The sequence below is a fragment of the Diadema antillarum genome, unplaced genomic scaffold (genome assembly GCF_040938485.1).
Source record: "Diadema antillarum isolate AM-2024a unplaced genomic scaffold, OU_Dant_1.0 seq00000386_RagTag, whole genome shotgun sequence".
Lineage (NCBI taxonomy): Eukaryota > Metazoa > Echinodermata > Echinoidea > Diadematoida > Diadematidae > Diadema > Diadema antillarum.
Genome location: NW_027271384.1, coordinates 515,049 through 540,440, shown reverse-complemented (window position 1 = coordinate 540,440; position 25,392 = coordinate 515,049). Strand labels below are relative to the sequence as shown.

The 25,392-nt window shown below is 38.4% G+C and overlaps 1 protein-coding gene across 1 annotated transcript in view; it reads right to left on the bottom strand.

Moving 5' to 3' along the window:
* Positions 1-13,112: 13,112 nt before the first annotated feature.
* The window catches only part of LOC139731824 (uncharacterized), a 30,434-nt gene continuing 18,154 nt past the window's right edge, over positions 13,113-25,392 (bottom strand). The window contains exon 3 of the mRNA XM_071642699.1: positions 13,113-13,760. Within this exon, the coding sequence (XP_071498800.1) occupies positions 13,113-13,760 (648 nt within the window). The remainder of the gene's footprint in view (positions 13,761-25,392) is intronic.

Sequence of the window (25,392 nt, the reverse complement as noted above, 5' to 3'; positions counted from 1 at the left end):
GAGAATACGAACCAACCAAACTTAATGATCATTATTGATTCAATATTATGCATCCATACATGCAAAATAAACTTGCATGTATGTTAAATACAAATATGAATGTTAATGAATATAATGTGTGTATGCGCAGTTTTGTGTGGCTGTGTGATTTCTTTTCTATTTGGTCTTTTCTTTATTAATGTTTGCTTATGAGTAGAAATTTGTGTCGGAATAATCCACATTATATGCAAAAGCTTTGATTTATATGTGAATTTTTCATTCCCATGATTATCTTAGTTACACATCATTACCTTGTATTTCTATAGTATGACAGTATGAATACTATAAATGATATTAGTGTATTATAATGACTATCGTTATGTGAATGTCATTTCCTTTGCTATATGTTGCTCACTGTAAGTATGATAATATATCTTGCTTATTGGTTGCGAATTTGTTGTATTGAAGTTAATTGAAAGACTTATTATATTTCCAACGTTCTAACGTACAGTTATATAATTTTATACTTATCAAGGTCCGATGCGCAACATGGGTTGGGCTCCCTCGGCGGAGGAGTTCGTGAACGTTTTGGTATTGGAGTGCAATTACGCGCCTTGTAGTGGCATATGTCTATAAGGATGGTGGTGATTAGCAGCGAATGTATGGCGTTTAATTGTCCAAGCACATCATGTCGGCTTCGCATAGAAGTATGCCTTTCCACTTAGTTCTCTCAGACAAGTGCGACGAATCTGTGAACCAAATCGCAACAATTAGAAGAGAAAGCTCCGACTGTATAACAACGCATCTTGTCCCCAACGCGTACATAGCAAGCAGGACGAGAAGGCATGCCGCACTTTTTTGACAGCTCATGCAAATGCCATCACCTTTGAATTCGAATGCCGAAAACGAAAAGCGAAATGCAATTACAGTTGAGGGCTGAGGATTTCATTCGAAACAGACTCTAACTGAGCAACCGAATCACTTTATACAATGCTGATGATGTGGGGGCACAAACGATATACTAGTAGGCTTAACTATCCTTTGAAAGTTATCACTCTTTTTGTCTTCGTCTTAATACGTGCACGGTGTAAACGAATAAATGAATAAATAAATAAGCATATATATATATATATATATATATATTTATATATATATATATATATATATATATATATATAAATATATAAATATATATATATATATATATATATAATCATTTATATGATATCATTTATGCACACTATAGTCATCAATGGATTTCTGAATTCTGATTATGGTAAAATGTATTGTGGAGAGAAGAGCTGTTGAATGAAATCGGTAAAATCAAGAGAGCAGCTAGATCAGCATAATGTATAGGACAATATTTGAACAAGTGCTGCAAACAACAACAAAAAAACTGCAAAAAAAAAATCACATGTTCGCATGAAGCCCTCTTCCATGGTATCCTGTCAAGTCACAGGAAATGTTCTCAGTGTATAGACATCACTGTTTTGGCAAACATAACAAAAAAAAAATATTGATACATATTTTATCTCGGGCGATGAGCAATAGAACAATGTCGTCAGGAAAGATACGAAATTAAAGACGTTATTTACCATTTTGCATCAGATGGAACAAAAACCTAGCTTTAGTGTTTAGTGCTTCAAGATAGTTCTAAAATGTCAGTTTGGGATAGAAACAACCAATGTAAAAATTTTAATCAGTATAATCAATGTTAAGTATTGTTAACTATACAAAATGTGAACAATAGTTATAATACAATTGTCTTTAGAATAAACCGTCTGCAGTATATAGTCTATTGGAAAAAATGGTGATATCTCCTTATATTTTAGGCCTTATTGCGAATTTTCTATATGGCAGGCTGTTTTATAATACAACTAACCTACATATATGCATGAAATGTGATAACTCGAACATTTTTTAAATCACTGCTCCCAATGGTAAATAATACCTTTAATGCCGAATATAAAAGCAAAAACCAGTAGTTGGTAATAAAGATCGTCCACAGCTACGAAGCCATCTATATCAAATGGGGCAGCACTATACACAAGACTGAGTTGTTCTGCTGACACGACTGTATTATGATCATAACTTTCTACCTGTTTCTCCGATTTCGTCCGTATATGCCATGATCTAATAGTATTGGTTCAGACATATTATCTACATGCATCTTCTTTTATAGCACTGTTTTCTTGCCAAAATATTACAATGTTCATATATTCCAGACAAGCGCTTATCAATTCTCTCTTTCCTTCTCTCTCTCCCTCTCTCTCACTCCCTCCATCTATCTAAATATATATGTATATATATATATATATATATATATATATATATATATACATATATATATATATACATATATACATACATATATATATATACATATATATATATATATATATATATATATATATGTCTGTCTATCTCTTCCTCTTCCTCACTTCCATTCTCCTCCCCCCCCCCCCCCAGTGTGATTATTCTCTCTGTATGCCTGTCTCGTACATGGAATATATGCAATTCCTTTCCGTATGATAGTTTCCCTTCGTGTGTATGTGTGTGTGTGTGTGTGTGTGGGGGTGTTTTGTTTTAAGATGGCATTGACAGACAATGTTATTTAAGGCGTCTCCTGATAATTATGTCAACATAATTTCGCTGAGAAGAAGTTAGGCTGTTGGTTTTGTTTTTTCTATATTTCGTTTCATTATTGAAATAGTATGATAAACATCATTTATCATTTAATGTGGCCGTGAACGGACATTGTTTTTCTACGGCAATTGTTATTTTGAACTTTAACATTTAATGAGCATGTTTTCTCTCGTGGATTCCTTCTAATTTCACTCAATTCGTGACATACAGTTGCCAAATGCAAAAGTTTCAAACTGCTCACATAATATTATACAGATATTGACTGGTACGGGGTGGAATATAACATTCTTTGGACCGCCAGGGAGTTATATTTTCCCAAGGGATTATATTTTCCCGAAGCGCGCAGCGCTGAGGGAAAATATGATCACGAGGGAAAATATAACTCCCTGGCGGTCCAAAGATTGTTACATTCCACCCCCTACCAGTCGATATCTGTTATATTAGATGGCCTTGCCCTCCATTGTGCTTTGCAGAAGAGCCTACACTAACGACGTATAACCTAACCGTTTATACGCTCATGTCAGCCTGACCAGACGCTGTATGCGCGCAGACTGTCGCGATTTGGTAGTTGTAAAGCGGCGACTGGACTGTGTAGTTGCTAGGCTCATGTCCTCTATAAACGACAAGAGGCCCTAGGGTCTACTAACGTTAACGTTAGGTTCAAAGTAACGACGCTTTAGGGCCCTATATAGTTAAATTAGGCTCAGGTCCAAAAGATGTTTTAGGGTCTACTCACAAAACAAATCTAACTTTAGGCCTTAAACGTTATGGCCTACTGGCCAATCTTTATCATTTGACATTTTGTTTCTACAGGTAGGCCCTAACGTTATCTATGTCTAGATTCTAACGTTAATTAGCTCTGAGTCTAACACATAGAACCTTCTAGACAACTAGCAGTTAGGCTCTACATGTTTGTTAAATGTTATAGGGCCCACTAGATAGACTCTATTATAACTGCAATAGAGTAGGCCTAACGTTACTTTCTGTCATCAGGAATCTGCAGCAATTTCAAAATCAGTCTTTTTTCCCCTCTGTTGCAGAGATGAACATTGTAGAAACACAGTGATTTGCAAACCAGTCTGCTCGGTGTCGTACAGTTTATAGTCCTCCACAACCGTGGTTTGTTCGATGTAATGTTAGGCCTGGATCTAACGTAAGTCTAACTCGTCGTTAAGTTACGTCAATACAAAGATGCATGAATTGCCCTCGTTCTACGAACTGAACTGAACAAAATGTCTCTAGACTATTAACTCGCTTGGTTTGGGCCATGTTTTCCTTATCCTCCAAAATCCTCGTCGTCGTTTATTATAGACAAAACGGGGCTCCATTTTGAAGTGTGAATCCAAACTTCGCGGGCCGAATGATACTACGTGCATACGTAAACGGTACATTGGGTAGCCTACTATGTAGCATGTATTTATACACTGTACGTAACGTTTAGCTTCCCGAATTCCATCCACACGTACACGGTATACCAGGCAGGCCTAGCGCATGACGCTACTCCGCGCCGCGCCGTCTAGTCTACTCTCTCGCGCATCGTGTGTGTGTGTGTGTGTGTGTGTGTGTGTGTGTGTGTGCGTGGTGGTGGTGGGGGGGGGGGGGTGAGTGGGAGAAGATTATATCGATCCAGACTGCAGTTATCGATAGTAATCGTTTGCTCCTCCCAGTTACCGCGACCGACGTGGTCCCACATCCTTATATTGGTGTAATTGTTTGTTTTTCAACCGTAAGAGGGCGACACACATGGAAAAAATATATTCAGTTGACCAGTTGGTCAATATAACGAGCTGGGAAAATATAACAGTTGCGATCCTCGCAAACAGCATCACGTGATGAGCTCTCGACCAATCACGTACCAGAAACTGTCTAAGCCATCTAATATAAAAAATTAGTACAAATTAGTCGTCCCTTGAATGGTATGGCCTGTCTGCTTTGTTTTCAATGTTTTACCTGGTTTCTCTGTGGTAAACGGAACACAGATTAGCTTTTGCATGATTGAAAACAGACTATGAATAACTCGGTAATGATCAATGCTACTTTTGACGCACGAGGTGAGTTCGTTAAAGCATTTCCCACAGTTCGCGAAATAATGACAGGACATACTATATTCTTTACAGCAGATGCAAAAATTATGTGTCATTAACGGTTGCGTAAACTGTGTTTTCTTTTTCGTAACTGCTCCAGAATGAATGACATCTGATTTGTAATTCATTTCGAAAAAAAACGATTTATAGACGAAAGTATATAATCCAAGAAAAAGGTAGGCCTATGATAATCATGACAATCATCGGTGATCATGTACTTTTTTCAAAACTTTTCCGTCATCTGTGGACTGTTTTATTGTCTCAGTTTTACAAATCATGCCAGTATTCTTCAGCCGTGATCCATTTTTACATTACTTGATTGTCTTCCCCCTCTCTGTTAAGTAAAATGAAGCTAATTTTAAATGAGTCTAATACGCATGATAATGTGTCGAAAGCATTGCGTAACTGAACTTCCTCAAAGACAACAAGGTCGGTTACTACAGTATTCCAAACTATCCGACGCAAATCATATTCTAAGCATGTGAAAACAAACCCATGTGACAGAGTTGATAGAAAGCACACCAGAGCTCTGTCTGGGTGTCATGTTAGGTGTCATGTTATATAAATGACACCTAAAATCTGGTAAGATCTTTTTGGATCTTTTTTTTTTTTAGATTTTAATTTGATATAGGAAAATCAATAAGCGCAAAATCAACCTCCCTTCGAAATGAAGCTTCTTCGTTAAACGTATAGATGGGCCCAAACTTTATCTCTTATACGATCGACAAGCACCTTGGTCAAGGGAGTCGCTGAATCATTAGTAGGCCCTATAGATTACTAAATGAGCATTAAATGCTAACCGACAAGCACAGTGAGGATCAGTTCCTCGATTAGACTGGGGCATCACACACCACTGATGTTGTCAGGGGACCAACGGGAACCTAGCACGATGGAGAATTCTATATACGGTCATTTTAAAAAAATCATCAACACTTAGATAATTCTGTAATTTTCTCACTTTGGAAGCTAGTTAGAAAGTGTAAATATGTAGCTTAGTCCATCTTGACAGGAAGAATACGCCTGTGTTCGTCTTTCCGCTTGTTTTTTATGTTTATAAATTTGATCATCCATAAACGATTCATCCTCCTACTCATGCGTCTAATCTATCTATCAACATATCTCTCTCTTTCTCACCATATCGTTTTTAACATTCCCTTCTATCTTTACATGCATCTATCTATTTGACAATCTAACTACTGACTTTTCTATTTTTATATCTCTTTGCTATTACCTCCCCTCCCCGCAATTCCGCTCCAAAAATTCTCGCCGATTACGCTTTCTCGTCAAATGATTTTTTTTTTTTTGGGGGGGGGGGGGGGGTGGGGGAGGAGGATGCGAGAAATAATGGCCTTATTGAGTTAATGCCCACTGAATAGTTGGTGATGTGGGTAGCCGTGTACCGTCTGCCAGTAATCCAGGAAATAATGCCCATCAACGGCACTGATGGGTCTCCTACTGACAGGTTTAGATGTCGTGATAGACGTTCAGTCGACCGTGGGAGATAATGCATTACGCGCCCCTGTAGCAAATCATTAATGAGATAGTCTCTCACCAAGACTTCATCTTAAATATTTTTTTTCGTGGTTAACTCTCAGTCGACTTTTAGCTTGTATGCATAATGTTTGTTTGTTTGTTTGTCAGGGCTTTTTGTTGTTACCCCCTACTTATGCAGTCAATATTTCTTTTTCTGAATTTACGGCTGGCCATCGAACTGGCAATCTACTCAGTAATAGATTGTGCCTCAACGAGGCTCTGCATATAGAAGATTTAACTCTTAACTCCTCCCTTCTGATTGATAATTCTCCTGTAAATAATTTCAAGGAGAGCATCCGGCTAAGATTCTAGAAAAGTACTCTGACAAGAATCCGGATTGTTTACCGGCCACTTGTTTCTACTAATTCGCTACGAGACGACGGAGTTCGTCAGTTGATTATGTTACCCTCATCGATTGTCTATTGCTTCTATATAAGGAAGGTCACGCGAAAGATGATTTTTTAGCAGTCGATGGAGTACTAGTATATTGCCGCAGCATAAAAGGCGTAATCTTAAAGCCAAAGCTCGGACGGGTATTGGTATACTTCGTATCTTTACATCCCTTCTTTCTTACAGGCGGGAAGAAAAAAAGTAAACTACACTATCCATGGCCACGTTTGCTGGGCACGGGAATGAACACCAGCGACGTCACATTGATGTGACAGAAGATGGGCGATGACGTAACAATGGTCTCTGTCCACCCGTCAGTAAAGTAGAAGCGGAGAGAGCGTGGCGCCACTTGGGCCCGCTGCACAGCACGAGTTGTCATTCGGAGGGAAAAAGCGAAACTGATGGGCGAACAAAAGCCCAGTTAAGTGTCTAAATAGCCTTTGGGACGAGCCAACAATAGCGGTATAGATTGGACAAAATAAACTCTCCGACACTAACCCATTTGGCGTTTTTAGGTTGCAGGCCCAGGTTTGCAGGGAGGAAAAAAGAATAGGACGTCAAATTATACGGTGTATGTTAGTGTCTGACTTTCTGAAATGATTGACTCGGTAATCAATGATTTGCAGTTAAAGGTCTCCACTTCGTACGTACTTTTGCATGTTGTCTCTTTGTATTAAAGGATACAGGCTTATTTAGGCCAAAGTACGTTGATAGATGTGTGTGCTGTAGCCTTCAAATTTTATACAGGTATCTCGTGCTGGGATGACAAAACCATCTCAAATTTCGGTGAAAATGACTGTTTTTGTGAATTAACCATCAGATAAGTGATGTCCTGTCCAAATCCTACTTATCTTACCCCAAAAATAAAGCCGATACGGCATGTCAAAGGAAAGGTTTTCCCGTTTGTTATAGTGCTTTGATGGTCATGTTCTTTTTCACTCTCCTGAATATTCCCTGACATTTTTTTTTTCAGATGCGAGGTTTTGTCGCCTTAACAGTGGTATGCTTTTGCTAATTAAGCCAAGTATAGTATGGGTGTGTTTGACTCATGAAGAGAGCAATGACCTCCGCTTTTTTTTAAATGTTTTTCTTTTTCGACACTGCACGGGTTAAACCTGGGCACCGTTTCATACATGAAAGTTTTCAGCCCTGACAAGTTATCATTCTCTGACAATTTCAGTGTAATTCCTTCGTTCTGATTGGCTGAGAAGCTCTGGTCACTGACTGTTACTGTGGTTCGATTGTCAGGACTGACAACTTTCACGACACGGTGCCCTGAAATCGGGTGTTCATTTAATGACGTCACTGTTCTTAGTAGCGGTGAAATTGATCACATGTTTGTGACTGCAAGGTAAGCATTCATTCGACCCACATAAAATCCTCCACCCCACAGATATCACACACACACGGGAGTAAACATTCAAGTTGTGGCACGTATACTGGGGTATACACAAAAAAGACAACAAAAGATAAAAAAAAAAGTTGGTTGAGGTGCGAGTTTTCTTCGATTTGTCTCCCTCTCCATACAAATGAAATTTGTAAGATCGCTACTGCTGATCTATGATTTAACAAACATGTCGGAAAAAAGGGACCAAGGGACTCGAACCTGTCATCTTCCGGACAGTGACACTACCACCAGGATATCCCTGGTTGCCGGCAGTGACACGATGGACTCCAACTTTCATTTGGAGAGGGGGAGAATTGAAGAAAACTCATACCTTAATCTTCACCCCTCTGCTTAATAATCTCTTGTTTTCATTAATGCCTTGTCCGCAAAGTACTATACTTGACATAACAATGTCGGGATTTCGGAGCTTGGGTATTTGTTTCAAGTTCTTATCCAGCGATGACGGCACCGAAAATTTAAAAGTTCGTAAGTTCGATTTTCCTCAAACTTTCACTGATGTGTTTTACTAATACTGCTGCTTCCACTCAATCCACATCTATATTTGGAATTTGGCATGTTTAGTTTTCTTTAAATTTACACACACTGACAGAAAGCTGACAAACACTGACAATAAAAAGATGTAAGCGTTCTGCAATATATAGAATTGCTTTTAATCTGGCAGATTGATGAAGTGTTATCTGCAATGAATGTAACATTATAGAAGGACATGTTTCACGAATATATATCAATGAAAAGAAATATTGTCTGTACATGCTCACTTTACAGAATGACTTAAAATCAGGTATTGTAATGGAACTCAGCCTATATAATCAAAGACCATTCGCCAGACTAGCATTCACAATCATACAATTTATATCAGTTTTATCAAGGCGTACATCCCAGAAGGATTCCTGTGACTGCAGTCATGATAGACACATGGCAGCCGATATTTCACAAAATGCTTGAAAATGGGAGTCAGCCACAATTTCATCAACAAAAAGAAATAAACAAACATTCTATTACCTTGTTTTATGATGAAATGTCCACATGACACATGTGTATGATATGATTGTAATCTGACAGAGACGACACAGCACGCATGACGAAGGAAGTAGGACACTATGGCTGCCTCTTCAACGTGTGCTTGATGTTTTGCGATTAGTGCAAAAATTGCGAACGAGTGAAGTTTCATTTACTGCATCCCATGATCCTGGATCAACGAGTCGGGATCTCCACAATATTGCGTAGTCATTTAGGTGAACCACATGCTCTCAAGACGAATGTAACGCGTAATCGAGAGACTTACAGCTTGAATAACTATCCAGAATTCACATTCAGAATTGTATTGAATAATCACTTCAAGGCATTCAGCGGGTTTTTTCCCCATTATTTCTGTTTTACTTTCTATTATCTCTCTGTTGACGTCATAAGCCGATTGCACAATAATAAACGTTTGCATTTTGCGTTACCGTAAACGTCATCTGATATTCGTATAGCTAAATATCCCTATGGTTGACCACGAACATAGAATTAGATGTCTTTATCACTCATGTTCAAATACAAAAAGAAAATGGGGCGGCTAGAATATCACTGGTAGGGCTTGTCAACGAGAAAGTCGAAATGTTTACAACTTCATTTCTTATTGTGATGAAGGTGCAGGCTTCTGGTCCGTGAGGAAGTTCAATGCAGGCAAAGGTAAAACTTTACAGCGCTAACTGTATAAAGCGATATCATCGCGTTTAGCATAATTTCCTTATGTACCTGTCTAAAAACCAATCCATATAATAGAATTAATGCAAAGTGATTAAAATTTTCAGTCTAATGAAATTGTGGCCGGCATGTCACCGACACTATAACATTCTGGGAAATGGTTATCCTAAATAATGCAAGGGTGATCGAGGGAGGCATAGAACAAGTATGCTCTTGTAAAGATAATTAATTTAATGCAGCCTGGCCTTGGAACGGGGTATGAAATTAGGCTATCATTTTTATTATATCTCGGTTAAACTGCTAGGCAGGAGACAAAGTACTGAGGACCAGGGAACATGGATGCCACATTGTGTCAACCCCTTGCTAAAAAAAACCCCTAAATTCAACCTTAAAAAGGGAAAAAGACCAGCGTCCCATGTATACAAAGGTTTCCGATAATGTTCTATAAAGTAATTTTCCCCAATTTTACATTCAAAAGGGAGAAGTTGGTCTACATTTATATCTGCTATGTGAAATCTTATTCAAAAGATCAGTAGATTACAAAAGATGAAATCTACAAATGAAATTGATTTTGATCATGACGAAGGTACAGAGACTAACAATATTGACTTTCCGAAGTTGGCGCAAAAAAAAAACAACAGTTGTCGGTTTTTATCTGTCCCTTCTTTTCTATCCCTGGCGAAGGGAATAATAATCTCCATGACAAAGTATACATCCTTAGATAGCAAGAGTACTGTTAAAGAATCGCAAAACAAAATAGTGATGGAAATGCGATGTGTACAAACACTTTATGGCGATTTCTTTTTTTTTGATTTTTTTTTTAACATCAACCTTCTATGCGCTGTTCTAATCAATTCCAGATTTGCATTGTTATGTGATGTTGGGTGACATCAGGTTCATTCAAATGAGAAGGCTCTGAATACAAATACTCGTGGAAACCCAAAAATTCATATCATACCTGCAATATCAAAGTCTTGTTTTGAGAACGTTTCGACGTTTTGGCATGAGTTTATTCCATTTTCGTTCTCGAGATCTTATACCTTTCTCCACGCCATCTGAGATGATATTCTATTCTATTCAATATGGAAACATTGTATAGTTCGTATAAACTTTTTATGGAACACTGTGGAAAGAATGATAACGTAGCCCAGGTCCATGTTCACTTTTTTAAGATGTTGTTGTGATTTCTGTCTTGCGATGGCACATCTTTTTAAGACATCGAATACATACTTTGCATATCATCAAACGAGTGACAGTGATATCAAATTACAGAACGAATAGAACATGCATGGAGCCTTCGAGAGAATCAGTCTTATACTATAAGTGTTTGATTTTCCCCATATTATGTCATCATGCAATAATCAAACTCTGAACACATTCATGGACCTCCGGGCAGTTCAAACACACACACACAATAATGATGCTTATTACTGTAGTATCCATTCTACTGAATTCTGAAATCCCCATTAACTTACTAGTAATATACAGGCCACCAAGTTCCCTAAGGAATGAGTAAACTATAGGTGGGCTACATGGTACATTAATGTTTATGAGACGGCAGTATTGCATTTACCGTGGGAATGATAAAGATAAATTCTAATTTCAAAGGTAAAATGAATGCAAAGAATGTTGTTGCGTAGACTGTTTCATGAAAAATGATTTTTTTTTTTTTACAGTGGTTTCGGCAAGAGTAAGAAGTGACAGAACGATATTTCAAGGCGATATAATTAATGTCACGATTAAATACAAAATAACATTATAGACACCTTTTAAAACAATATGCACACAAAACATTTTTTCTTTAGTGCAGTAAGTCCTCATCATATACACAACATTTACATGATATACCATTTATCACCGTGTAACACAATACATTTCCCTTCACAAATCAAGACACGTCTTCCATCTTTTAAGTATTTGAACGTTATCAGTGGTTATCTAGGTTATTCAGTAGTTATAGAGGATGTAGTGCAAATACAATAATGAAAGGGTTTTATTATCATTGGCGCAAACGAACAAATTAATGTCAAACGCTTAAGAGGACCTTACACACATAGTTTTTTACATCACTATTGTAGACAACAGGTAAAGTTCTTTGTCATATTTATATACTATTCTCTTGTATAGAAACGTACCAGATAATCAACGTGTACGAGATACATAGGTAGACATCAGGAACCATATTGGAATAAATTGGAAAGGTCTCGAAGCAAAGTCGTAGGAAAAAAAGTATTGAAGCTGTGTGCGAATCGATATAAGTCTTTCATGCCTTGTAAACTCATGATACTTTAATATTACATTAATTTTGCATTGAAATGGTGGGGAAAATGTATGTTGAATTAATGCTTGCAAAATCATGATTTTCCCCCATTCCATAACGCCTTATTCCTCTCAAAATTACAACACAGTTTTCAAAGGCAAGTAACTGAATATGATATGGTTAGACAACATTTAGGTCCAAAGCAGAGAAAGTACTCAGCAGAAATGGTGTTTGAACCCATAACGGCATTTACCTCATAATTGACGAAAGTGTCTATCAAGCTTTATTACATAGAAATATTAACAGAGAAGTTTAGTCCAGGAAGATGTACAAAATCAATGTAAGAGACACTATGATGCTGCTTATTCAGTGTAAGGGGACTCTCCCTTGGTTAGAAAGCTTGTTTTAAGTTTGTTTGTTTGCTTGTTTATTTTTTGTTTGTTTGTTTGTTTGTTTGTTTGTTTAAATATTCGACGTAATCAAAAGCGGAGCATTACGACGGTGACGTAATGTCGCCATAAATTTGAGTTTTAGCCTCACTATGAGCATCCAACACACCTATCAGTACTCAAAATTGATAAATCATGAGAGCTCCATTCTCGCGCTCATTGTCGTCCTTATACACTATATCTTCATTTGATATGACGTTAGCAATGTATAGAGCTTTCATAAATAATCTGATTGTGTCTGATGGATAAAAACAAAACACAAACTCTACAAGACACCGCCACGCGACAACTATAGTTTTGACATCTTATACATTGCAAAAACATTATTGTGCATCTTACATTTTATCGAATATAATCTGAAAAAAAAAAGTTTTTATAAGCACAATGTGCAAGTCATGACGGGCTTTTTTAAAGATCCAAATCTCAGTCTTGTGCTCCTATCTCAAGCTCTCCCATAATTTTAGTCTGCTGTTCGTTATCATAACAAAATGCCACTCCTCCGCTAACCCTCTACTCTGTCTTGAATGATAGATCCATTACTCAAGTAAATCACATATTTTACTTTTCTTGTGAATGAAGCTGTCAGAATGTTCAAGTAGAATATATATGTCTTTATATACAACCTTTGTTTTAGCTTGTCATTGTTCTCCATATCATTTAGAGCTAATCAGATCTTATATGTGCTCGTCTTCAGAGCGGTCTGATCGCAGTGGTGGCGACTCGCTCACACTACATCGGCCAATGTTGTCCATGTGCTCCATAGCTTTCTTTCTCAGTTTGACGATGCTCGAGCTTCTCTGGTCCTCCCCCGAAGGCGGAGAATTCCCGCCAAAGTTGCCGTCACCGTCGCTGGAGCTGCTACCCACTTCCAAACCGCCTGCGACAGCCACGCCGCGTCTCTCTCCAACTAAGCTGCGCTTCGAGTTCCCGCGCTCCAGGAACGAGGCGTTGTGCGACAAGAACGGGAGTGCAGCGGCAGCAGTCGCGGCGTGGTGGTGATGATGGTGCGCCGCCAGGAAAGGCAGCGCAGCGCTGATGTGAGAAAGGGCAGGCGCCAGCGGTCCCCCGGCCGCGGCAGAGCTGGCAGCGGCTGCCGCCATGCTGGCGGAGAGGGACGGGTGAAGTATGCCAGGCAGTGAGAACGCAGGAAGATGACGGGCACTCGACAGAGGATTGAACCAGGCGTCCAGGGGCAGGGAACTGGCCAGCGAAGCAGGAGCACATCGCTGAATAGAGGGCATCGGAGGATCCTTCAGCTTCAGTGTATTTGCTTCCATCTTCTCTTGACGACGCCACTTTGCTCGCCTATTCTGAAACCAGACCTGTGCATACAAACAATTGCAGATAAAGATAATGATAATATGCGATATCTTATATATGGGGATTGCATCTGAACATATAGTGAGAATAACGTCATGCCTAGTGAAATGATCAGATGTAGTGCTGATTTTAGATATGTATCTTATAGTAGTATGCAATTTTTATAACGTATTCTTATTTTCTGCGGCTAATAGATTATTCGAATATCTTTGAACTGTATATCTCCCCCTTCCTATTTATCCAGTTTGATTAATGTTACTTTGGTATATTTGTATAGAGCCACAATGTATAAGTACCAAAAAATGATGAAATTATTTTAGAACTGTGTATATCATAAAGAAATATCTGAAAGTTTATAAAACCCGCTGGTTGTTATCGTGTACTTTCTTTTTTATGTAGAATATTATACTCCTATCAAGACAAACTCCTCCACAAAATAGCTAGATGTGGTCATGTTTTTGTTGATATCATGTATATCATCTTATATCTTTGATTTTTTAATCTACTTATTATTTGTGAAATATGTAGGCTACGATTATTAAGGCATTGCTTCACTTTAGATGAATCTATATACCTGAGACTTACTCTCTAAAAAAAATCGAGTGAAAATATTCACTCTAAAAAGAGTGAATACAAAAAAGAGTGAATTTCGAGTGAAATTGGAGTGAATTTTGAGTGAAAATGTTCATTTTCACTCATTTTGGAGTGACGTCAGGGATCACTCCAAAATCTTCGAGTGATCCCTGACGTCACTCCAAAATGAGTGAAAATGAACATTTTCACTCAAAATTCACTCCAATTTCACTCGAAATTCACTCTTTTTTGTATTCACTCTTTTTAGAGTGAAAATTTTCACTCGATTTTTTTAGAGAGTATCATAAAGAAATATTTGGAAGTTCACAAAATATCGGCACCTTTTGTGGCTTTACAACAATACCAAATTGGCTGTCATCACTTTGATCGAGATTAGTACAGTTAGTAGGATATTCAGCTTTCGGTAAACATTCCTCACCGGTAGATTGAACGTAAGCTTTTTGGCAGCATTACTTGCTTATGTGTTTTAATAGTAAAGTAATGATGATGATGATGATGATAATAGTAATGATAATAATAATGATAATAATAATAATAATAATAATAATAATAATGATAATAATAATAATAATGATAATAATAATAAAGGTCATACAAAGTGTCAGTCGTAGCAGGCGAACTGAATCATTTCGTCAAAACAAGCTTCCGCATTATTTTATGCTTGACAAATTCTTGCTGGCAGATTGGGCAGAAATATACCGTTCTTATTAGTGGCGGATGGTGTGCATTGATATCTTGAAGGAAGTGTCCTCCTACTTGTAGGCCGGTAGAATTAGGTTCGACATAATATTGTTACAAACTCGTTGGGTTCCCTTTGTTAGTTTGTCCCTATTATATTTTATCCAGATTGTGGGACAAACTGACCAAAAAAAATGCTTTTTTAGGCGGGCATATTTCACTTCCTGTGGTAATCCTCTTCTCTCTTTGATTCACTTTTGCTTAAATATCATACAAATTCTCTTCGTCGTGCGCATTGGCTTATGAAGGTGTGACTTAAAAGACCTGTGAACTAAACTGATTTGAAAGCTATTAGTCGCTCTCCCCTTTGTGAAAAGACATATCTATTATCCAAACTTCTGTATTGTGCTTTTCATAATACATCATCAGGTCTTCACTGGAATAGTGTTTCAAGTTAGCATTGAATTGAAATCAGAGTAATAATGCATGACCCTTTTAATCACAGATATTGAATTATTTGCCATTCAATTTGGCGCTAATGGATTTTCCCCACTTGTCTATTTAAACTAACTGGCTCTCTCCGGGATTTTACTTATCAACATTGGACTCAATGCTATGTATAGCACTGGCGAGTTAGCCCTCTGGGCGCCCAAAAGCCGATAGTCTGTATGTTCCAGTCGTTTCGGTAATAAAAAATATTGAGCTTTAAAGGTCCGTCAAAAGGGATGAAGTCTAAGAGGTCCTTGAATCGATAGGCATGCCGTGACTGAGAATCGATCCCCTGCAATAGGCCTGAATTGAGAAGGGTATATCGCCAACGAATTCAAACCAATTCTGCATCTTGGCAATTGAGGCTTCGGCGTAGCAATTGATTTATTTCATTCAGTGCAGGTGTGTTACTTTGTCCTCTCACTGGACAACCCTCATGTCTGTTGTACTAGAGACACTGTCAGAAGACTAATGATTGCACTGCATCATTGTGTGCTGACTATATTATCATTATGTGAGGCTTGTCACGTCTTTGATCTTATGATTCCCAAGTTTGAAGTACTAGTAGACTCCTTTTTTACAGGCAAGCACACACATACACCCCCCCACACACACACACACAACAAAAATAACCAAACATCACACGCAGATCCACACAGATCAAACGAAATAATCTTAATGGGGGCCCTTTATCAATTAGTGTGTGTGTGTTTTTGCGTGTGCCGTGTGTGTGTGTGTGTATGTGTGTGTGTGTGTGTGTGTGTAGAGAGAGAGAGAGTTAAACAGAGAGAGGGAGAAGAGAGGAGAGAGGTGGAGAGATAAAAGATTCATATTTCGATTACTTATTGAAAATTACTGCTAGTCGTCTGATTGCACTGGACTGGGCATCAAAAGTTACCTTCATCATCGCACGACACTCGTAGTTATCTAGGCCTATACGCGTTAACGGGAAAATATAGCTCCCATTATGACTGTAGAAGCTATTGAATTTTTCTCTAAAATGGAGACCTATGCATATAAGATAAGCGTGAAATAACGCTGTGATAACATGAATTAAGTTGAGTAACGACAAAAATGGGAAATATCACCCAAAAGGTACCATACAAGTATTGTTGTTTTACAGCACGTATCCGATCGTGGTATGTGGCGGTTGCTTAGTGACTTTTATATTCGATTACATCGATTAACACTTATCGGGTCATAGCAGCATCCATCGTATCGAGGCGCGAGACTGAATCGCACGCAGCTTGTTACTGCATGCTTAAATATTGCTGCTGGGGAGCGATTCGATCATGAAGTACTACCAAGGAGGTTCTAGAGCTGGAGTTCCAACTGGCCATAATTATTCAAACAGTTGTCAAATTTCTATGGATGCACAAAAGAATTCCACAGGAGCATTTGTACCTTTTACGTTCGATGTTTGAAGCGCCATCATTCTGGGCAATCGGAAGAAGGATTTTTAACTCTAACATTATGTCGGGTATATTTTGCTGGTTTATTCATTAAATGACATGAAATTTCTCCTTATGATAAAGCATTTAAAACAATTATAAAGGTCAATCTCGTCCAGAAATACCTGCAAAGGTGTAAATTTGAGCTGTATGTTGTGAAAGTATATGAAAGTACACCCTCTTTGAATGCCGATTTTAACACCTTTCCGCTAAATCCCGACAAAAATAAAACTGATAAGGAATAATCTTCGATAATAGTTCTTTATAAATCAGTATGTCAGATTTGTACCCAGACATGCCCATGTCCAGAAAACTTGATTTCATTTCACCAATTTTTTGTGATTCCTATCCGCGCATCCCCTGCCTATATCTTTTTGTATTGCTCATATTCCATAAGTAGGGATGGCGAAAAGTTATTACCATCATAAAGACATATCTTTCTTGGAAGGTATAGCTGGTCGTTATGCAATGACACATGAATCAATTGATTTCCTATCTGTGGGGCAGCTCCAGAATGGTACATACTTGAAATATTTTTGAGTTGCGGCTTCGAACATGGTTTTAAAGGGAATAAGAGTTGTGACTCCGTTCTCTTGAACCTCCTTGGTACTACAACAGATAGTTCTGTTCTGCCTATCGACTACTGAACTAGGAGGGCGCTTCAGGAATAAAAGTCGTATGCATACGATCGAAAATATTTCACTCTTTTATTATCAAAATACTCTAAAACAACTCATTATCCTTGCAAATCGCGTCAGCCAGAAAGTTTTTGGGACACTCATTCGATATACTGCAAGCAAATTCCAAATGATAGAAGTTGAATTCTGAACCCTGTTGGGAACCTTGGTTTGCCTTTAAATAATAATGTGCGTAATTGTTTCCATTTACACTAATTATGTTTTGGACAGCTTAACGAACTTTGTTTTCATTCTTATCGCCGCGGATGTTTAGGGCTACACGGACAAACATTGGAATAGTCAAGCAAACCTTTCGAGTAAACTTTTACTATGTCCATCATAAGAAAAAGCGAATTTAGTTACTTCCGAGGTTTTTTTTAAATTGAGTTGGTGATTAATTCTTTTCTATACTCTTCCATTTGTGAAGAATATCAAAACAAAAATATCACAAAGGATGTCAAGCAATTTTCTTGTCATCGGTATCTTTACTTTCTGATTCTTTTTCCCATCACTTTTTTTTTGTCTTTTGATTTCTTACTTGGCGTTTTGTTGTTGTTGTTGTTGTTGTTTGATGGAGCCCTTTACTCCAACTCGGTCGCCTCGTATAAGCCAGTTAATTATTTTTGTGCCAAATGCATGTCTGTTCCCGTTCATTTCCAATTGTTTGTTTGTTCGTATTTTTGTGCTAAATTTCGTCCCTACTGATAGTGTCAGTGTCGGAAAATTTTCCCCAAAGCATAAAATAACCAAATATTATTGAAATGTATCTTAATTCCATCCAACACTGTGTTGTTGTTGTTGCTGTTCTTGCTATTGGTGTGCGTTTGAATTTGTGTGTGCTCGTGTGTGTTTAATTTAGTATTATGATTGAGACCGACGCGTGTTTTCGCGTTACCCTGGTTCTCACCGCTTCATGTTCGAATGAAATGGAAAAAAAAGACACCAAACAGGTTCAGCTAGATAATTACACGCCGTTCCGCAACGTCTAATCAGCTAGATAGCCTACAAATTTCCAAATTATGCCCACATAGTTAAGTGTATAAAAAAAGTCAACATTAATATCATCACCAGGGTGGTGTTATGCCGTTTCCAGGCAAGTCGGCACTGCATGCATGCGCACTGCGGTATAGCGAGAGAAAGACACCCAAACGTGTATGATCAAATCAGCCCATTTAATTGCCATATTGATAACATCAGCGCACTCTTGTTTCTCATTGAATTAAAAAAACAATAGGGAGAACGCACACACCGATTCGTGCCCCCTTTTTTTGATGAAATGTACATCACCATATCATATCTGCCGGTTGGCCGCGGATCACTCTGTCACACTCGTTGAGCTAAGCGCGAAAAAAGCGCAATAGCTACAGGAAAGAAGCAAGCAGCCGCCCCACACCCCTGAATGGCTCATTAATGCGTAATTGGAAAAAGTTGCTAATGCGACGGAGAGAGTTAGAGCAGAGGTATAGACGAGGAGGCAGCAGGGGGAAAAACTGATTCCATGAAAGTACAGTTCCACTTTCTATCCAGCCGTTACCCTATTAGGTCAAATCGTCATAAATTCACCCGTTTGGCGATAATCTTTTCAAATCTCAAACAAACTCTGTGTTGTGGCCGCGTGGAAACTATAAGGGGAAAATGGGCAGGACCAAACCCCGAAGATTTTGTCAACCCTACTATGAATGTTTAGCACATTATCGTTGATGAAAGACAAACCCTCTATGATTATATTAAAAAAGTCATAGTTCAACAAAAAAAAAAAGAAAAACAACGTGCGCATTCACAACTTCCAGGCATCGGTCCTGATATATCACGCAACGTTAAAGACTGATCTGACGAGAATGGTGATTTTTAGGGGAGAATCAGTATAGTATTTGAAATCAGAACCGCTCATAATTATGGCTGATGAAATGGCCAATCTTCAATCATCTGACTTGCTCTACACTTATCTAAATAATCATTTTCGCACACATAAAAAATGCAAGACAGTACTTTCTGAAAGTTTTACTTCTATTTTGTGGTATTATTTTGATACCAGACATCGGAAAACCTGTGATCAGGCGCGCCGGAAGCAGTTTTGGATTGGGGGGGCAAACATTGGAGGGGGCTCAAGATTAGACCATGCATATGTTACACAATATACACATACACACACACACACACACACACACACGCACACACATCTATTATATACATATATGTATATATATATATATATATATATATATATATATATATATATATATGTAAAGTGGCGTACATTGGGTCGAAACATGGGGGGAACCATAAAGTAATTTTGACGGTCTGTATGCTTGTGCGTGTGTGCGTGAGCAATAATGGGACTACAATACATTACGGAATGTGATACATTCAACAACGCAGTCATTGAGGAACATTGTAAGTTTTCCTTACATGGATTATGGAATGACGGTACGTGTGAAACGATCGACAAATCATATACTGTCAGCAACATAAGGTGAATGGCATAACAATAAAATGCGAGCGAGCGAAGCGAGCGAGCTTGAAAATTTTGATATTCTACAGTTCCGAAACTGGAGTTTTAATTATTGTAGCTACATATTTCGCTTTGAAATAAATGGGGGCGCATCGGGCGCAACTGCTGGCAATTATTGGCAGGAACATTAGGAGAATGGCATAACGATTCAATGCGAGCGAGCGATGCGAGCAAGCTTGAAAATTTTGACATTCTACAGTCCCCAAACTGGGGTTTGTAGCTTTATCTTTCACTTTGGAAATTAATGGGGCGGCGCAGCGGGCGCAACTGCTGGCAATTACTGGCAGCAACATTAGGAGAATGGCATAACGATTCAATGCGAGCGAGCAAAGCGAGCGAGCTTGAGAATTTTGACATTTTACAGTCCCAAAACTCCCGTTTGTAGCTATATCTTTCGCTTTGGAAATTAGGGGGGGGGGGGCATCGGACGCAACTGCTGGCAATTACTGGCAGCAACATTATGAGAGTGGCATAACGATTCAATGCGAGCGAGCGAAGCGAGCGAGCTTGAAAATTTTGACATTTTACAGTCCCCAAACTCCCGTTTGTAGCTATATTTATCTTTCGCTTTGGAAATTAAGGGGTGGGGGCATCGGGCGCAACTACTGGCAATTACTGTCAGCAACATTAGGAGAATGGCATAACGATTCAATGCGAGCGAGCGAAGCGAGCGAGCTTGAAAATTTTGACATTCTAGAGTCCAACAACTGCCGTCGTAGCTATGTTTTTCGCTTTAGAAATTAAGGGGGAGGCGCACCGGGCTCAACTGCTGGATGCGAGCGAGCGAAGCGAGCGAGCTTGAAAATTTTGACATTTTACAGTCCAAAAGCTGCCGTTTGTAGCCATATTTTTTCCCTTTTATTCATATATATATACATATTTATCTTATTTTCTTTGTTTATTCATTTATTTTTATTATCATTATTATTATTATTTTTTTTTTTTTTTGGGGGGGGGCTTTTTGGGGGGGCAAAAATGCGTTTTGCCCCCCCACTTCCGGCGCCTATGGCCTGTGATTTAGGTACAGACATTTTGTGCCTGCAAGGACAAGTGCTGCATGTGAAGTTCGTGCTACACTTGCGTGGTGTCCCAGTTCTATTTTTTTTTTTCATATTAATGTTTTTAGGTGTATGGGGTCTATAAATCGTAACTCATTTGCGCATTTCAGTTCAGATGTTTCTCATCGGTTTCAGTAGTATTTATTTATTTATTTATTTATTCATGTTTTCTTTAAAAGCAGGGTTATCCCGTTCAGAGCCCCAACGGCCTGCTTTGCAAGGGAGCCCTGCATATACACAACGTGATGAAAAAAAAGGAAAAAAACACCAAACAAACAAAAAGGAGTCACTTAAGACAATTTACTTTCTACGGATATCAGCTTATGTTATTACAAGTTTATTTGGGTGGGTGTCAGTATTGGAAGCTTTAAAGCTTGCAAAACAATCCCCAAAATCCCAATCTTCGTATACTTACGGACAAAAAAATAGCAAGAAGAGATGGACAACCAACAAACCTCACAGTGATATCTAACTTCGATGCTGAACCCTCCAAGGATCAGAAGCCTGAAGTCCTATTGGTTGTGTATGTTAACATTTCTCCGGCGGGGCAGTAAAGGGTTAATAAACCATTTGGATCATTCGGGAGTGACGGAAACGAGTCGTGTTGAGGACGTGTTTCGTCCAGAGACAAACTCCCGCGTTACAAGCAATTCAGTACAGCACCACGTCAATTATTGTCGGCTCTAAAACTGAAACGATCGATGGTTTCACACATTGCTTGATGAGGTTGATCTACAGTAATCACGAAAGTAATGATGGCATTTCACGCAATATATCAGCATCCTGGACCTGCAGAGGGCCCGTGGAGTTTTACAAGATAATTGAATAAATAATTACTGTCTCTGAGCTGCTTTGACGAATTGACTCATCGAATAGATATCTGTTGTATGTTGCCCTAAAATTGAATTTCATCTGGACGGTGGCAGATTTAAAGGCATATTTTACCATTTGCAGATGAAACAACAACCCAGCATTAGTGCTTTAAAATGTTCCAAAATGTGAGATTGGGATAGAAACAGCCACTGTAAAAATTTGAATCCATGTAATCAATGTTAAGTATTGTTAAATAAACAATATGTGAACAATAGTTATAGGAATGTTGCCAGACCAAACTGTCTATAGTTACGGTTTAATGAGAAAAATACTGATATCTCCTTATATTTTAGGCTTTATTGCGAAAAATGTATATGGTAGTACGTTTTGTGATACAAAAGACCTACACATAATTATGCATCAAATCTGATTTCTTGATTTTTTAAATCACTGTCCCCAAAGGTAAATAGGACCCTTAAGATAAGAGTCAGATATCTATCCGATCATGAGGGTCGTGGTGTTCGGATGGAAACATCTCATAGATTATATTATCTTTATCGTTACTGTTGCTCATATAGAATGCTTGATATGTGTGTATTCTTGTAATATCTGTTTTGATGATACATTGTATTACGTCTCACTAACTTCGTTGCCATGTCTGCCCACAGAGTCTTTATTATACAACTATGTAAAGACAAAAAAAAAAAACAGGGTCTGTAAAATGTGTAACTATTTTGTTTATAATTGGAAAAAACAAACCACACACAGCACGTTATCCCCAGAAGTTTGATGTACATCGTCTGAAAAACACCACGACCTTCATAACAGTGAGCAAATTATTTTCGCACGTCACTGAACATTTCTTTGACGGCAGCAACGTTTATAAGCAATAACTTTCGATAGGGCCCTACAAAACTTATCATCTATTTTTGTGACAGTTCAGACAAAGTAAATAGCAGATTATCTTATTCATTTTCAATGATTACCTCTTGTTTATAAAAGCGGGTTACAAGATATTCGCCCTATGACAACATGAGGACGCTTTCCTGCGGCGAGGTGAACTTATCAAAGATTTCCAAATACTCTCATCTCTGACCGAAATGCAGGACGGTAATTTGATGACACTTCAGATGCACGCTGCGCTAATGGTACTGCCATTTCTATCTTTCTCTGGTCTTCAACAGTGATAACTCTTCGCCGGTCTTTTGTTGAACATTTTGTTTAACTCTTCTCATTCACTCGGTACTCCCATCCCCACAACTTCCAGATACAGATATCACTCCCAATTGCCCAAAACACTGTGATAAATGCTCTTCCGATTTGCTCGCCGGAATCGCATCGAATTTTACGTGTCCCTGAAAAGGCAGACGACACGCCGAGAGCTGCTGACTTGAATCATTTACGAAGCTCTCCCAGGCGTTCAAGCATTCCTGGGGCCTTGGTTTATTCAGTGAAAAAAAGGGAGGAAAATCTAACAAAGACAACATCCAGACGAGAAATCAATACCGATTGTCGACGGCGATCAAGAGGAAGAGCAAAATTCGCCTTTCACGCAAATCCATTTATTTTCTCTTGACTTGGCGGAGTGAATGTTGGCTATATTGCTGAGCTGCGGGGACCAACTGCACTTTTCGGCAGATAACCTCATATCAACCAGCTTCGGCCCATTCACCCCGCGAACAGGGAAGAGACGAGAGACGCGGGATTCGGTACAGCTGTACAGCAGTAGACGGGTTTCGTCACTCATTCGGCTGCGCTGCCCTAACGCAGGCGTGTGAGCATAGCTTGACAGACTGATTTGCCTGACATTTCTGCCCAGACAGCAAAAAAAACAAACAAACAAACAAACAAATAAATAAACAAAACAAAGCAAAACAAAACAAAACAAAAACAAAACAAATTTTACAATCAGTCAACAACATAATAACGTCATGCTTGCGTAACGGAAATCGCGCGACGTAGAAAAATACACTCGCATCACACCTTAAGCGTACAGTGTTAAAAAATAACAAAGTAGCCATACAAAATGCAACTACGTAAGCAAAAGAAAAAAAGAAAAATGTGGGATTTAAAGGGATTCAAAAATTATGTCGCGCTCAAAGATATGTCTCTTCAATCTAAATCAGGAATTTGATAACTGAATTGTGAATTTGCCCTGATCATATTCAGTGTGATGGGTCGCAGTGTCTTCTTCATTACTTGCTGACGAAATTCTTCTCGTGCAGACTCTGCTGCTCTCGAAAGAAATTTGAATAAGTCGTCAAACATTTCATCTTCTTATTTCCCACTTAAAACACAAATACGAAATGAGAGTGTAAAAAGTATCTGCAGGAAGCCACTTCGGTTAAACACAGAATTCCTTCGTCACAGGCAGCTGCAAACGCAAGGTGACAACATTAATTGACCAAAGGAGCTGAGAGTGTTACTTAGATACGGAAGAAATGAGCGAAATATCTACTATATTACAATACTGCTCAAAGTGTATTGATCGGGTAATGGCATGTGACTCTTATTCCATCCTTTTGAATATTTCTTCTTTTTTCCGAGGGCAGTGTCCTCGGTAATATATATTAAATATTTTAGAGAGTGATGTCTATTGTCTTTCCGTGTACTATTGGAGCACATCATCATCAATGATGACTTTAAAAGATATAAGACAAGTTTCACCCTGCGATTATAGGTGAATACATTAGATTATTTAAATTAACCACAGATTGATATCGTAATTGGGAAGACTTTGAAGAAACGAGATAACTTCAAATTCATGATTGTCTGAAGTATCGTATATTGTTAAAATAGAGGAAAGGAGGGCAGGAGAAATCGGAAGCAATGACGGTGTATGAAAAGCATCATTTCGTTGTGTTGGCGAGTCTTTTAACTCGACATAGTGAGTTTGTTTGAATGGAAACACTGACACGAATCATCTGATCAGGAGTAAATTCTGACGATCACTCAAACGCACAAGTGCTGGAAAATCACTGAAGTATTGATGTGAAATTGAGTAGGGCATAGAAAGATAAATTCAAAGTATAGCGGACTTTCTGATGCGATCCTGAGTTTGTTTGTTTGTTGTTGTTGTTGTTTTAACTCCGTCGTTCGTCCCACTTTTCTTCAGCCCTGAACGATCATGCACTTCATATAAAGTAATTGTTTACCATTGGGAGCACTGATTTTAAAAATGTTCGAATTATCACATTTGATACATATACATATATACAGTTCAGTTGTCAAACATCATACCGTATAAAAAATGGCAATTAACCCACAAATGTAAGGAGATATCACTAATTTTCTTTATAATGAACCACAACTGCGATGGTTTATTCGAGAAACGATTTAAGGAAAACTATTGTTCACATCTT